This window comes from Hemiscyllium ocellatum, chromosome 8 (assembly GCF_020745735.1).
Source record: "Hemiscyllium ocellatum isolate sHemOce1 chromosome 8, sHemOce1.pat.X.cur, whole genome shotgun sequence".
NCBI lineage: Eukaryota > Metazoa > Chordata > Chondrichthyes > Orectolobiformes > Hemiscylliidae > Hemiscyllium > Hemiscyllium ocellatum.
Genome location: NC_083408.1, coordinates 28728906 through 28745435, shown reverse-complemented (window position 1 = coordinate 28745435; position 16530 = coordinate 28728906). Strand labels below are relative to the sequence as shown.

At 40.0% G+C, this 16530-nt stretch overlaps 1 protein-coding gene across 1 annotated transcript in view; it reads right to left on the bottom strand.

Annotated features, from left to right (window-relative positions):
* Nucleotides 1-16530, bottom strand: part of LOC132818041 (neutral alpha-glucosidase C-like) — a 125201-nt gene that overhangs the window by 84220 nt on the left and 24451 nt on the right. The window contains exons 4-5 of the mRNA XM_060828649.1: nt 14692-14819; nt 9166-9351 (exon numbers count right to left, since the gene is read on the bottom strand). Coding sequence (XP_060684632.1) covers nt 9166-9351; nt 14692-14819 — 314 coding nt within the window. The remainder of the gene's footprint in view (nt 1-9165; nt 9352-14691; nt 14820-16530) is intronic.

The window sequence follows — 16530 nt, the reverse complement described above, 5'->3', positions numbered from 1 at the left end:
ACAGACTACTATAAATGCCGGAAGAAACATCAAAGAAGCGCTTCGCAGGAGGCTCCAGAGCACTGATGATGTCTCCTAGCCAGGGGACGAAACATTTGCAACAAAAACTTCCAGCTCGGCGAACAGAACCACGACAAGGTGGCCTTTGTATGGAGTCGCAGAAAATAGGGGAGATACTAAACAAGCATTTTGCATCAGTATTTACTCTGGAAAAGGATATGGAAGATATAGAATGGAGGGAAATAAATAGTGACACACTGACAAATGTCCATATTACTGAAGAGGAAGTACTGGATGTCTTGAAAACTCATTTAAGGTGGATAGATCCCCAGAACCTGATCAGGTGTACCCTAGAACTCTGTGGGAAGCTAGAGAAGTGATTGCTGGGCCTCTTGCTGAGATATTTGTGTTATCGATAGTCTCAGGTGAGGTGCCGGAAGACTGGAGGTTGGCTAACATGGTGCCTCTGATTATAGTGGTGCTGGAAAAGCACAGCAGTTCCGGCAGCATCTGAGGAGCAATAAAATCAACGTTTTGGGCAAAAGCCCTTCATCAGGAATACAGGCAGAGAGCCTGAAGGGTGGAGAAATAAGTGAGAGGAGCGTGGGGCTGAGGAGAAAGTAGCATAGAGCCTCTTTGCTACTTTCTCCCCACGCTCCTCTCACTTATCTCTCCACCCTTCAGGCTCTCTGCCTGTATTCCTGATGAAGAGCTTTGGCCCGAAATGTCGATTTTACTGCTCCCCGGATGCTGCCGGAACTGCTGTGCTTTTCCAGCACCACTCTAATCTAGACTCTGGTTTCCAGCATCTGCAGTCATTGTTTTTACCTAACGTGGTGCCACTGTTTAAGAAGGACGGTAAGGAAAAACCTGGGAACTATAGACCAGTGAGCCTGACCGTCGGTGGTGGGCAAGTTGTTGGAGGGAATTCCTGAGGGACAGGATGTACATGTATTTGGAAAGGCAAGGACTGATTAGGGATAGTCAACATGGCTTTGTTTGTGGGAAATCATGTCTCACAAACTTGATTGAGGTTTTGAACAAGTAACAAAGAGGACTGATGAGGGCAGAACGGTAGATATGATCTATATGGACTTTACTAAGGCACTCAACAAGGTTCCCCAAGGGAGACTGGTTAGCAAGGTTAGATCTCATGGAATACAGGGAGAACTAGCCATTTGGATACAGAATTGGCTCAAAGCTGAAAGACAAAGGGTGGTGGTAGACGGTCGTTTTTCAGACCGGAGGCCTGTGACCAGTGGAGTGCCACAAGGATCGGTGCTGGGCCCTCTACTTTTGGTCATTTTATATAAATGATTTGAATGCGAGCATAAGAGGTACTGATGGTAAGTTTGCAGATGACACCAAAATTGGAGGTGTAGTGGACAGCGAAGAAGGTTACCACAGATTACAACAGGATCTTGATCAGATGGGCCAATGGGCTGAGAAGTGGCAGATGGAGTTTAATTCAGATAAATGTGAGGTGCTGCATTTTGGGAAAGCAAATCTTAGCAGGACCTTTACACTTAATAGTAAGGTCCTAGGGAGTGTTACTGAACAAAGAGACCTTGGACTGCAGGTTCATAGCTCCTTGAAAGTGACTTGCTGGTAGATAGGATAGTTAAGAAGGCATTTGGTATGCTTTCCTTTATTGGTCAGAGTAGTGAGTACAGGAATTGGGAGGTTATGTTGCAACTGTACAGGATATTAGTTAGGCCACTGTTGGAATATTGCGTGCAATTCTGGTCTCTTTCCTATTGGAAAGACGTTGTGAAACTTGGAAGGGTTCAGAAAAGATTTACAAGGATGTTGCCAGGGTTAGAGGATTTGAGCTATGGGGTGAGGCTGAACAGGCTGGGGCTGATTTCCCTGGAGCGTCGGAGGCTGAGGGGTGACCTTATAGAGGTTTACAGAATCATGAGGGGCATGGACAGGATAAATAGACAAAGTCTTTTCTATGGAGTCAGGGAATCCAGAACTAGAGGGAATAGGTTTAGGGTGAGAGGAGAAAGATATAAAAGAGACCTAAGGGGCAACTTTTTCACACAGAGGGTGGTACGTGTATGGAATGAACTGCCAGAGGAAGTGGTGGAGGCTGGTACAATTGCAACATTTAAGAGGCATTTAGATGGGTACATGAATAGGAAGGGTTTGAAGGGATATGGGCCGGGTGCTAGCAGGTGGGACTAGATTGGGTTGGAATATCTGGTCAGCATGGATGGGTTGGACCGAAGAGTCTGTTTCCATGCTGTACATCTCTATGACTCAGAAGGAATTGTTCTTGGATAAGGTTTGACTGAATGAAAATATAGTTCACTGGAAGGCAACACTGTAGGTTAAGGGACTGAACCAATTTCAATATGTTTAGGGTTAAATATTCACTAAAAGCAAATGAGATATTGTTGAAGGTGTGCACAGACAGTCTAAAGGATGGAAACATCCAATCGGCAAAGATGACAAAGGCCTTGGGTAAAATTTAGACAATGCCAATTGTACAGAATGCGTTAACTTACACTGTGACATTAAGTCAACAAATCAGATAAGAACTTAATGAATATTATGCATTAACCCTGGAAACTGTTGAACTTTGCAGAATGAATTAGTAACAGAACTGAGTCTCCTTACATACACTCAAATAAAACAATTGTTATTTTGTACTTGAGTCTTCTGGCAGTTTGTCAAGTTGAATGGAACTTCTGTGCCTGATTCTTATGAATCTGTGTCATTCTGTTATTAGCGAGATAAGATTCACAAGACTATTGTTTTGATATGGAAAGGAACAATGTCATTTGAGATTCATTACCAGTTATCTTTGAACAGGTTTGTGCTTGATCTATACCTAAATGTATGGCAGCAGAAGTGAATCCTCGGTTCATACCCTCACCTGAATACATATAGACATACAATTACCATACAAATCATCATCCACACTTGGGAAAGGGAAGTCCTAAAAAGGGCAGCAGTTTTTTTCTGTCACCTAGAATCAAAGGATTAAAAATCAAATTGATCACGGCCCAACCAATTATTCCACAATATTTAGGCCAACAAATTTAAGGCCACAATGATGGGGTTGTTGGTGAGACATGGATGGGCTTAATATTGTATTTTGTCTGGATAATTATTTTTCCATCAGATGTCAATATATATCAGTAAAGGGAACCCTGCTTGTTTCTCTCCATCCCCTTCAATCCTGGGGGCTATTAGAGCCATTATAATCATGTGGCTTTGCCCACATGGTCCACTTAGCATAACTGGCAGTATTTGCACTTCTTAAATGACCGTGGATTCAAACTACTGACTAAGATTGATCTCAACCTAGAGAATATTATTGGTGTAGAGCTGAGGGAATGTTAAATTTTCTTGAAACTTTTTTTAAAATAAGATCATGTTTTATTTGACGTAAATATTGAAGAATTCATAATAATGACTTAAAGATATTAATGGGGTGCTTTGTCAACATCTTTCTCTCAATAAAAATAAAACAAAATGCTGATTCATTTGAGAGTTGTATGGAAATTGCTAAGGTAAAATAGATCATAAGACAACAGCCCATGGTGTTGGAGTTTGTATATTAGTATGAATAATGAACTTGCTAATGGGCAGGATAAAGCAAATGCAGATAAGCGATTCTTTTTCAGGTTGGTGAAATGTGATCAGTGGGGTTCCACAGGGATCAGTGCTGGGAGCACAATTGTTTACAATATGTATTAATGACTTGGAGGGAGGAAGTGAATGAATTGTAGCCAAATTCGCAGACAACACAAAAATAGGCAGTTTGAAAGAGGGATGCAAACAGTTTGTAGAGAATTATTGGTAGGTTAAGTAAAATAGCAAGAAGTTGGCAAATGGAATATAACATGGGAAAATGTGAAGATGCTCATTTGGGAAGAACAGAATATTATTTAAATAGAGAAAAACTGATGAAAGCTGCAACACATGCGACCTTGGGATACTCATGCATGAAACACAGATAGCTAGTACACAGGCACAGCAGGTAATCAGGAAGGTTAATGGAATGGTGGACCTTATTTCAAGGTGGTTGAAGTATGAGAGCAGGGAATTATGTAACTGTACAACGTGCTGGTGAAACTAAATCTGGAAGACTGTGAGCAGCTTTGGTCCCTTTATTTAAGAAAAGATATAATTTCACTGGAGGCATTTGGATAAGTGCATGAATAGGGAAGGTTTGGAGGGATATAGGCCAGAAGCAGGATGATGTGACTAGTTTAGTTTGGGGTTATGTTCGGTACGGACTGGTTGGACTGAAGGGGCTGTTTCTATGTTGTCTGACTCTAAGACTAGAGGGAGCTAAGATTTATTGTTGAGGTTAATCTAAAATAAATAAATTGAAATATATAGAATCATGGAAGGGTCCAGCACAGAAGGAAGCCATTTGACATATTGTAATCAATGCTGGTCTCTGCAAAAGGAACTCACCTAGCCCCACTCACTCAATAAAAACTAAAAGAACTGCAGATGGTATAAATCAAACAAAAACAGACACTGCTGGAAAAGCTCAGCAGGTCTGGCAGCATCTGTGAATAGAAATCAAAGTTAACATTTCAGGCTGGTTCTGAGGAAGGATCACTGGACCTGAAACATTAACTTTGATTTCTCTCCACAATGCCACCAGATCTGCTGAGCTTTTCCAGCAACTTGTCTTTGTTTCCATTCACTCAACTTTCCCAGCTAACCCACAAATCTTTTCTATCCAGATAATCATCCAATTTTCTTCTGAAGGCTTTCATTGAAACTGTCTCCATCACACTCTCAGGTAATGCATTCCAGATCCTAACTAGAGGAAAGAAAGTAGAAAAGACCCAAATTGGAACAGAACTATATGAATCTCTTTTATTTTTAATTTTCAGTCAGGCCATTTTGAGGTGACTGAAGTAATTGAAGCTCCCTCATATTACATTGATAATTCAGATGCAACTCAGCTAGCCCCAACTCCTTCCATGGCCTAATATGAATGAATTCAACTTCACAGCAGTGCCTACTACTAAACTGGAATCAGACTGGTAAACATATTCACATAATGGTAGCCAACAGAGAAGTTTAGGGTAGACCTGAATCCAGATCCTAAAGATGTCAAACTCAGGGCACTATCCATCCCTCACTTGTGGTGAAGTCCAAAACAACAAAGCTTAATCTTAAAATTAGAGCTTTCATGCTCAAAGAAGCACCTCTTCACCTTTAGGAAAATTTGTAATTCTCTCCTCCTAAAAAGCTGTTGAAACTAAATCGATTAGGAGGATGTAGTTTCTCCCAGTGCTGGGAGATATCAATATTGCATTGAATTTATAGTTTAACATTAAACTACTCGGTACAACTACACATAATAGCTAAGCAATATTTCCTTCCTCTTCAATAGGTAAAAGATGGCAGGGTGGCTGAGGTGTTGCAGCTGCAATTAATGAAACAGGTGGACATCCATGATCGACAGCTTGCACATTTACAATAAGCACCTGCAGGTCAAGGAATTTTAGCTCAGAACTGATGAGCTAGAGTCTGAGCTTTGCTGTGATGTATCAGGGAGGAGGAAAGTTACCTGGATACTTTGTTCCAAAAAAACAATCAACTCCTTTGAAAAAGTAGTTTAGATTTGGTCTGTGATCAGGGACAAGTGGTGTGACCATGATTGAGAAAGGTAACAGATGCAGAAGGTCTCAAAAGCAGAGCTTTGGCCTCTCCAATGATCCAACAGGTTTGAGATACTTGCAGCTTGTGCATGACAGCAGAGATTGGCATGGAGGATAATAAAAATGAGATACAGGGAACCAGTTAGGTTAGGGGAGTCAAATGAAATACAAACGTCATAAGGGGCAGTAAAGTTAGGACGATAGATATGGTTTTCAGCAGGTGAGAACATAAGCTCCATAAACTGTGTTGCCTAACTGTTCCAGGGTTATGATATCTCCTTAGGGCTAAGAGAACTTGAGTGACAGAGAAAGGACCTGATTGGTGAGATCCTTATTGGTATCAATGATGTAAGTAGGAAGGAGGAAAGGTTCTATTGAGGGAAAAGGAACAGCTAGAGAATAAGCTAAAAAGCAAAACAAAAAAGCTATCATGTATGCATTAATATCTGTGCCATGAGGAAATGAGTATATGGTAAGCAAATCTTAGAAAGACTTATACACTTAATGATAAGTCCTAGGGAGTGTTGCTGAATAGAGAGACATTGGAATGCAGGTTCATAGCTCCTTGAAAGTGGAGTCGCAGGTAGATAGGATAGTGAAGGCGGCGTTTGGTATGTTTTCCTTTATTGGTCAGAATATTGAGTACAGGATTTGGGAGGTCATGTTGCGGCTGTACAGGACATTGGTTAGGCCACTGTTGGAATATTGCATGCAATTCTGGTCTCCTTCCTATCGGAAAGATGCTGTGAAACTTGAAAGGGTTCAGAAAAGATTTACAAGGATGTTGCCAGGGTTGGAGGATTTGAGCTATAGGGAGAGGCTGAACAGGCTGGGGCTGTTTTCCCTGGAGTGTCGAAGGCTGACAGGTGACCTTATAGAGGTTTACAAACTTATGAGGGGTATGGATAAGATAAATAGACAAAGTCTTTTCCCTGGGGTCGAGGAGTCCAGAATGAGAGGGCATAGGTTTAGGGTGAGGGGGGAAAGATATAAAAGAAACCTAAGGGGCAGCGTTTTCACACAGAGGTTGGTACGTGTATGGAATGAGCTGCCAGAGGATGTGGTGGAGGCTGATACAATTGCAACATTTAAGAGGCATTTGGATGGGTATATGAATAGGAAGGATTTGGAGGGATATGGGCCAGGTGCTGGCAGGTGGGACTAGATTGGGTTGGGATATCTGGTCGGCATGGATGGGTTGGACTGAAGGGTCTGTCACCATGCTGTATGACTATGACTCTAAGTAAGTTCAAAGATTTGAATGCATAGCTCAAAGATTGGTGTGGAAGAAATAGGTTTTGATTCGTGAGTCACCAGCACCAGAACTGGAAAACAGGGAACAATAACATCGCAACAGCTTTCACCTGAATCATACTGGATCTAGTGCCCTGATGAGTTTCATAATTAAGCACCGATAGGATATGGTGACCAGGGTGTGACAGGAAAGGAAACTGTATACACACAAGACTTAACCAACGAAGTTGGTCAGAGTATGGGAGAAAGACTTTAGCAATAGAGGAGTGTATGGGTGAAAAGAGATGTAGATATCCAAAGATAAATGTTGAGGCAATATGATTGTATATCAATATGCGCAAAGATAATTTGAGAGATAACTGGAAGCGACAGAGAGTTTAATATCTTTAATATATCATAAAGTAAGGTCCATTCAAGGAATTGTAATAAGTAGTGAAGTTATATACTTGTGCAGTATCAGCATAAAGCCATGATGTGGTGGCACAAATAAAGATACTTTATTTGTGCTTTAGCTTTAACTACTTTAGCTTTAGCTCTAACTACTACTAAGAGAGCTATGCACATGTTAAGCGAGGTTGGAAAATTAATATTCCAAGGTACAAAACATTTTGAAAAGTCACAAAGGAAAAGGATGCTATTATGGACATCAATGAGAAAGGATCTTCAGTCAAAAACAATTCAGGAAATTGTAACAGCATTCTGGAGATTAGCATATTTGGATTTCCACAAGAAATTCAATAAAATGCAACACAAAAGATGAATGCACAAGGCAAGGCTCATTGAGTTCGGTAATACGTGCGCATGATTAAAGGATTGCCAGGAAGTGGAAAATAGGGATAAATAGGGCAATGCGCAGCAGGCCAGACAGCATCCAAGGAGCAGGAGAATCGACATTTCGGGCATGAGCCATTCTTCAGGCTAATACCCGAAACATCGATGCTCCTGCTCCTTGGATGCTGCCTGATCTGCTGCGCTTTTCCAGCAACACATTTTCAGCTCTGATCTCCAGCATCTGTAGTCCTCACTTTCTCATAAATGGGGCAATTTCAAGTTAGTAGAAATGTGACTAATGGAGTGACATAAGAATTCGTTCTGGGGTTTTAACTGTTTACAAGCTCCCTTAATGCCTTTGGTAAAGAGATAAAGGCTGTTGTGGCACAGCAGCAATATCTCTACCTCTGCACCAGAAAGTTTAGGGTTGTGTTTAAGTCCCACCTGCTCTAACAACTTTGAACAGGTTGGTTAAAAATATTTAGATATCAAGACAGAGAGTAATGTATTCAAGTTTGCTGATGATATAAATCTTCATGGGAACACAGGCTGTGAGGAAATAAAGACACTGCAAAGAGATAGACAGGATAACTGAGTAGTCAACAAGATGACAGATGGAGTAAAACATTGAGGAGTGTGACGTTATTCATTTTGTTTGTAAAGACAGAAAAGCAAAACTTGGAAATGTTAATATTCAAATAGGCTTGGCTGTACTCATATAAGGAACACAAAAAAAAGCATGGAGGCACAGCAAGCAGTTCGGTGATTTGCCCTTTCTTGCTAGGGGATTGGAGTACAAAAGTAAAGAAGTCTTGCTAAGCCAGTTTACTAAGACCACATTTGGAATGTTGCATGCAATTTTGATCTCAAATATAAAAAAGGCTATTCTTGCATTTGAAGCAGTACAGTGAAGGTTGGTCGCATTGGTCTTGGGACAGAAAGGTTTGTCCTATGGTGGGTCTACATTCTCTGCAGTTTAAAAGAATGAGAAGTAATCTCATTGAAATATTCATGATTAAAAAGGGCTTGACAGGATATTCTCTGAGGCACTGTCTCCCCTGGCTGGGAAAATGCATATGAGCTGGTGGTTTCAGCATCAGGGAACAACTGGTTGTGAAGCTGAAATTCTCTATCTCAACAGGATTGTGGATGCATCATCAATGGATATATTTAAGGATGAGAGAGACAGGTCTTTGGTCTCTAAGATCAGCTAAAATCCAAGCCATGGAAGCCTTGGTTCAAATAGCCAGTCTTTTCCTGCTCCTATTTCTTATATTCTCAAATTTCGAATTAAATTGTGGCAAATCATTTTTGTTGGGCAGGTGTTAGGACTTAGCTAAGAAGGGCAAGTTGAGTTAAGATACAGATAAAACATAATTTAATTGATGCAACAGACTTGATTGGCTGATATGGCTAAATTCCATCACTATCAGAAAATTTCTAGGCTATTGATTGGTATATAAATAACAGGAAATGAATTACAGCATTGGAAACTTACACTTCAGATTGTGACTTCTCACGCAGATGTTCAAAGTATAAATACCCAAGAGAATTCACACACATGGATACTTCACCATGATTCTGAATTTCCATTCGAAATGGCTTTGCTACAACCAGTACGTGGGTGCATCCATTAGCTGCAGCCAGTGTTAAAGAAAGCCCATCATTACACACTACAGTCAGTCTGGAAAACACACAAAATAAATGCTCTAAATAGCATGCCATATTTACAAAAGAGTTAGGTCAGAAGGAAAATAGATATTTTCACATTCAATGGCAGATACAGATATTTAATGAATTGAAATGGCAGCAAACACTCATACTGGCATGCTACCTTAAAGGTACAAATTGCACAATATATTTAAACACAATATATCCTTGACCGGCCAGGAATAGAAATGAGACATTAAAATCATGTTATAATGCAAATATGTTTTTCCAACCATATATTCCACTTTACTCCACTAGCAAAAAAACAATAAAATATAACAAATGCACGGTGCAACTCAAATTTACTCTCAGATCTGAAGCACAGTTGTGACACTTAACTGATAAATGAGCAAATCAAATTCTTAAAAACTATGGTCAACATGACAACTTAGTCACAAATAAAAAGAGGTTTGAGAGATTAAAAGTTCCATGTACACTTTAATTTATGTCAGTCATTTCTGGTGTCAAATGAATACAGCAACCACGAAATTAATGAATGCACAGTACCAGAAGCGTCACAGCTTTTTCATTATTTTTATTTTATTCTTTCATCAATTTTGGTTTGGAGCTGAGAATTGAGAACTACAAGCTGAAAGTGACTCTTGGACATTAGACAGAATCTTATGTTAAAAAAAAGACCAAACAAGCTGATTTTTGTTTGTGTGGCCAGGCGTGGAAGTTAATTGCAGATTGGTTCTTGATCGAAAGGTTCTACAAATAATTTGAAACCTGGGGAGAGCACTATGCTTAAAAAGACAGCATTAACAAGGTCAGTACCTCAGACTTGGTTCGAGCAAGTCTGGTAGAGGCCTTATGTTCAAGCAGATGGTAGATGTACATGGACAACACCGCATGAGAAAGTTAGTCTGACAGGGAAAGTTCAGAAGTTTGAACTGGGTTTTGGAGTGTGTTTTTTTGTTAGAAAGAATGGGTGTTGATGAAACAGTGTTTGAAAGCTCCCTGACTAACCTCTCATAAACAGTTATTGGAAGTTCAGAGAACAGAAACTCATGATAAGTATAAGCTGCCTTCCTCTGAGTGAACTAAAAATGTGGTTCTGATCGACATCTTCAGAGAACCAAACAAGAAACAATCGTATATATCTGTGGAACAATGCATTATAAATGACTTACAGAGTTATAGTCATGGAGATGTACTGCATGGAAACAGACCCTTCGATCCAGTTTTCTATTATTTATCTCTTAACTTTGTCTGTTTGTCAGACTGTCTTTTGTGTGAATTCAATTGAAAACAAAGGTTATTGGGTTTAAATCACAAACATTAATTAGATTACTGTGTTGTTTAATTTTGCTCACTGAAATGACTATCACTCATAAATTGCTCAATCTTTGTTTAAACTACAAACCGCTGTCTAAAACAGATTATTCACAGAGTCTGAGGTTGGTTACTCAAAGTCTGGTTAGAAACCACTGGGGTCAACTTTGAGGGTCTTAGAACAGTTCAATTTTACTGTGTTATGAATACAAGATAGAAGGTTGATTTGGTATAGCTGTCTGTCTCTGTGTCGTAGCAACAATATCAAAAAGCCTTCAACAAAATCACGAATGCTATCCAATGTGATCGTGACAAAGTTATCCTCTTCTTCTCCTTGTTGTGTCTGTAGACTCTGAAACGGTCAACCACATTATCCTCTTCCAACGCTTCCTCACTGTCACCAGCACGGATCAGACTGGACTCCCCTAATTCAAATCTTCTCGACACAGTTATAGTCAGCTTACCATATACAAGGATTTCTTTTCCTACTCTCTCTGATACTCAAAGTTTGGGAGAAGATTTGTAGCTCGGGTGCTCGTTGTTGTGGTTCTGTTCGCCGAGCTGGGAGTTCTTGTTGCAAATGTTTCGTCACCTAGAAAGGGGACAAAACGTTTGCAACAAAACTCCCAGCTCGGCAAACAGAACCACAACAATCTCTCTGAAACTATCACTGGTTCTGGATGTTTTGCTCGCTGAGCTGGAAGGTTCATTTTCAGATGTTTTATCACCATACTAGATAACATCATTAGTGAGCCTCTGGTGAAGCACAGGTGGTATGGTCCGCTTTTAATTTATGTGTTTAGGTTTCCTTGGGTAGGTGATGTCATTTCCAGTTCTTTTTCTCAGGGGGTGGTAAATGGGATCCAAAAAGTCAACATGTTTGTTGATTGAGTTCAGGGCAGAGTGCCATGCTTCTAGGAATTCTTGTGCGTGTCTCTGTTGGCTTGTCCTAGGATGGATGTGTTGTCCCAATATAAGTGGTGTTCTTTCTCATCTGCATGTAAAGATACGAATGAGAATGGGTCATGTCTTTTTGTGGCTAGTTGATATTCATTATTTTAGTGACTAGTTTTCTGCCTGTTTGTCCAATGTAATGTTTGCTACAGTTCTTGCAAGGTATTTTGTAAATGATCACTACTCAGACCGCTTAGCATCATGGCAGCCCCCAAACTTACCAACACACTAAAACAGCAGCTAATGAACTTGAAAGACCCTAAATAAGCAAAAGGCAAAACTAATGTAATTCACAAAATATCTTGTAACAAACACTACATTGGACAAACAGGCAAAAAACTAGCCACCAGGATACATGAATATCAACCAGCCACAGAAAGACATGACCCATACTGGTATCTTTACATACAGATGTGGGAGGACACTACTTCCACTGGGAAAATACATCCATCTAGGACAAGCCAAACAGAGACACGCACAAAAAATTCCTCGAAGCATGGCACTCCAACCGGAAGTCTATCAACAAAAACATTGACTTGGATCCCATTTACCACCCCCTGAGAAAAAGAACAGAAAATGACATCATCACAGGAAATGACATCACCAACCCAAGGAAACCTAAACACATAGACATAAAGTGGGCCATACCACCAGTGCTTCACCGGAGGCTCGCTGATGATGTTACCTAGTATGGTGACGAAAATGAACCTTGCAGCTCAGTGAGCAAACTTATGTCCAGAACTTCAACCTAAGCTACAGATCTTCTCAAAACTCGCTAACTATCTCTGGTGTTTCTCAAGAATCTATCTTTGACCTGCTTTTGTTTCTCATTTACATGCTGTGCCTCAGCAACTTTATCCAAAGGCAGACAACTGGTTTTTACATGTCGACTGAGGACATTCTGGTCCATTTCAGCACTACCTCGCCCAAATAAGACTAATTCATGTTACTTCATCTAATGCCTTTTTCAATTTCAACTGCCTTAGCTATCCACTCCATTATCTCAACAAAAAACAGAGTTTACCCTTGCCTGTTCTGAAGATGTCATATCAGATTTGAAATATTAACTCTTGCTCTCTCTCCACAGATGTTTCCAGACTGCTGAGTTTCTCCAGTTTTTTTTCATAACTTTTAATAAATCTTTTTGCTCTTTTTCTATTTTTAGTTATTGCTTGTTTGAGTGTCTTTTTTTTCTTGGATTATTGCTTTTAAAATACTTCTCATGGTCAATGTTAAAAGACTAGTCTGTAATCATGACATTTATTCTTTCCTATTTTGCTAGTTCTCAAAGGTATATAATTATATAATAATTATTATTACATTCATTTATAATCCTCCAGTCCTTAGAACCACCCCAGTATCTTTGTAATCTTCATTCACAGAATTCATAGAATCCCTACTGTGTGGAGATAGGCTATTTGCCCCAACAAGTCCACATCGGCCCTCCAAAAAGTATCTCACCCAGACCCATTCCCTTACCCTATTACTCTACATTTCCCCTGATGAATGCACCTAACCTTTACATCCCTGAACACTATGGGCAATTTAGCATGGCCAATTCACCTAACCTGCACATCTTTGGACTGTGGGAGGAAACCGGAGCACCTGGAGGAAACCCACACAAACACGGTGAGTATGTGTAAACTTCATACAGTCACCTGAGGTTGAAATCTAACCCGGGTCCCTAGTGCTGTGAGGTAGCAATGCTATCCACTGAGACAGTGTGCCACCATTAATTCCCTTCAGTTTCCTTAGTGTCCCTGGAAATATCTTATTTGAAGCTAGTCATTTATTCAGTTGAAGTGCCATCAGTTTTTCTCACAATTTCTCTTTTATCCATTATTACTTCATCCAGTAAACCTCACACTGCCTCGTCCGCTATAGCTTTGGAAAATCCTTTTATCGAGTAAACAATAGCACATATCAGACTTTAGATGTGTACCTACCTCTAAGTGTACTGTGTCTCTTGAGAAGAAAAAGAAGAAGACTTAAAAGAAGTACATTTAACTCAATCCATAGAAGCAACCTATTTGGCAAACCCATTCAAGTCAGCACTTCCCTTCCATGTGAACAACCAGACAATCACATTTCTGTTTCCATATTCCATTCCAGATTTCAAATCCTATCAAGTCATTTTCATTTACTGAATCAAATCTAATCCTGGATACTGAATTTCTATCTCAATCAATGACCTTGGAAGTGAATTTGATAAGCTCCCAACTCTCTGTATGAAAAATTTCTTCTGCCATCTGTTCAAACCATCTTACATTTGATCTAGCATCCATGGACACACGTTTTCAAACACTGAACGACTTCAACCAACTCCTTTCATTCATATTGTCCTGTACTGTCATGATTTACAAAGCTTGCATTATTATTATCACCACATACATTCCATAGTGTAACAAAGAAGTGTTTTTATTGTTTACCTTCATGTGTGCTTGGGCTCATATTTTATGCTGGGACTTAGCATTTCACACTTGACATTTTCTGAGAGAAAAGTTAAGGTTGAATATTACCTCTTTACTTTGCCACTATTTACTGATTTACAATTTGGCAGTTTGTAATCTAAGTAAGGATGTGACAGAAGGTTTGGCCTATCACACAATCAAATAAATCAGATGGGATCATATAATACAAAGCATTATGTGGCATGAATGTTACTTACCACTTGTCACCCCAAGCCTGGATACCGTCCAGATCTTGTTGCATCTGGACATGGACTGATTCAGTGTCTGAGGAGTTGCAAATAGTGCTGAACATAGTGCAATCATCAGCAAACATCCCCACTTCTGACCTTATGATGGACGAAAGGTCATGATGGAGCGGCTGAAGACGGTTTGGCCTAGGATACACTGAGGAACTTCTGCCCAGATGTCCTACAGCAGTGATGACTGACATCTAACAACCATGACCATCTTCCTACATGGATTGATATCAGGTAATGGTCCATATGACACCAGATAATCATGTTAGAAATGTGTGAGAAAGTCAGGTCTAGCCTGCACATAAATTCATTGTAAAAGGCACTTTGACAAATAACAGCCTTTCTACTAGATTTTGCTTGTTGCACCAGATATCTCACCTTTGTGTGACTGGTTCGTTAACAATAACATCAGGGACTTCATATCTCAGCTTCATTGGCTTCAACTCGTTCACTTTTATCCTGATTACATGATCCTCAAGGGCAAAGATCTCCAAAAGCAGTGAAACCTAAAAAAATGTTTACAATATTAATCACCCAGCACTGCCATTACAATTCAAAATAAATTTTTAATGAAGATATTAACTGTGCATAATGTACAAAGAATTTAAATCTAACAAGACTTCTGGTTTCTAATGCTGATGTCTTTGCTCATTTAATTAATGGATTGTGATATTGCAGAAGTAACTTTCAACTGAGGCAATAATGTTGCAGACTGGATTGTCCACTCAGTACACAACCAGTCTACATCTCATGAACTAAGTGCACTTCATCTACCACCTTAAGCATTCACTTCCTCCACAACTGACAACTACAGCAATGTGTACCATTGGCAAGATGCACTGCAGCAAATCACAAAAGCTCCTTCAAAATGTGCAACCTCTATTGCCTGGGAGGACATTGGCAGTTGATTGATGAAAATACCACCACCAGTATGTTTTCCTTCTCATCCAATCCTGTCCTCACTTGGAACTATATTGATATTCCTTCAGTTACTTGACCATGACCCCAGAATTCCCTTCCTAATAGCACTGCAGATGTCCCTACACCTTAAGGTTCACCATCACCTTCCTCAGGGTAACAAATGCTCATGCAACTAGTGAAGCCCACATCCATGAATAAATATTTCAAAAGAGGCCTAATCAATAATTAAGTTATCAAGTCACTCTTTGTGATAGACCACAGTATAATCAATGCCTTTGCCATCCTGTGGTGAAGACAGATGAGGGCAGATTTTCTTGCTTAACTTTGTTCTGATGACACTGGCAATGTTGCGGACTCCCACGTGACTCCCTCCAAGCTGTATACAACTTTGCCACCACCTCTCACGCTTATGCTAACCTGTGCGACAGCACATATCTGGAACATTATCTTTTAAATATGAAATGGTAAGTCAACTTATTGCTTGACTGTTTTCCCAGTTTTGGCAAAATACTTTAGTTGTCAGTGAGAAGGTCACTGCAAGGTCAAAAGAGTTGGATGTGCTGTTGTCATTTATCACATCAAGTTCATTGCTGTGTGTTTTGTTCAGTTGTAATTGCTTTTAGACATCATGGAGGTTTGGCATAACTGGGTGGCTTGCTAGGTCTTTTCAGAGGACAGTTAAGAGTCAACCACTTTGTTCCTGGTTTGGAGTCACATGTAAGAAGAATTATATGAGCTGAGAATTTTTTTTTGTTCTGGACACAATTGGTTCTTGATGTCAAATGTTATCAAGCTAAAGGGAGAGGCGGAGTAGCCTGGTGCTATTTTCCCTGGAGCATCAGAGGCTGAGGGGTGGCCTTATAAAAATTTGTAAAATCATGAGGGGCGTTGATAAGATAAATAGCCAAGGTCTTTTTTTCTGGGGTGGGGGGAGTTCAGAACTAGAGGACATAGGTTTAGGGTGAGAGGGGAAAGATTTAAAAGGGACACAAAGGGCAACTTTCTCATGCAGAGAATAGTGCGTGTATGGAATGAGCTGCCAGAGGAAGTGGCATGGACTGGTTGGACCGAAGGGTCTGTTTCCATGCTGTACATCTCTATGACTCTAAGACTATCGTTGGAGTCTGATTGGTCCCTTATGTCATGTTTTTCATACAGGTCAGTCAGCAACATTAAGCACTCAGCCACTGAAATTCAGGTAAGGATGGCAACTTTTCATTTGTAAAGGACATGAATGAATAGATGAGTTTTATGAACAATTGACAATAGTTTCATGGTCATCATCGTTGAGACTAA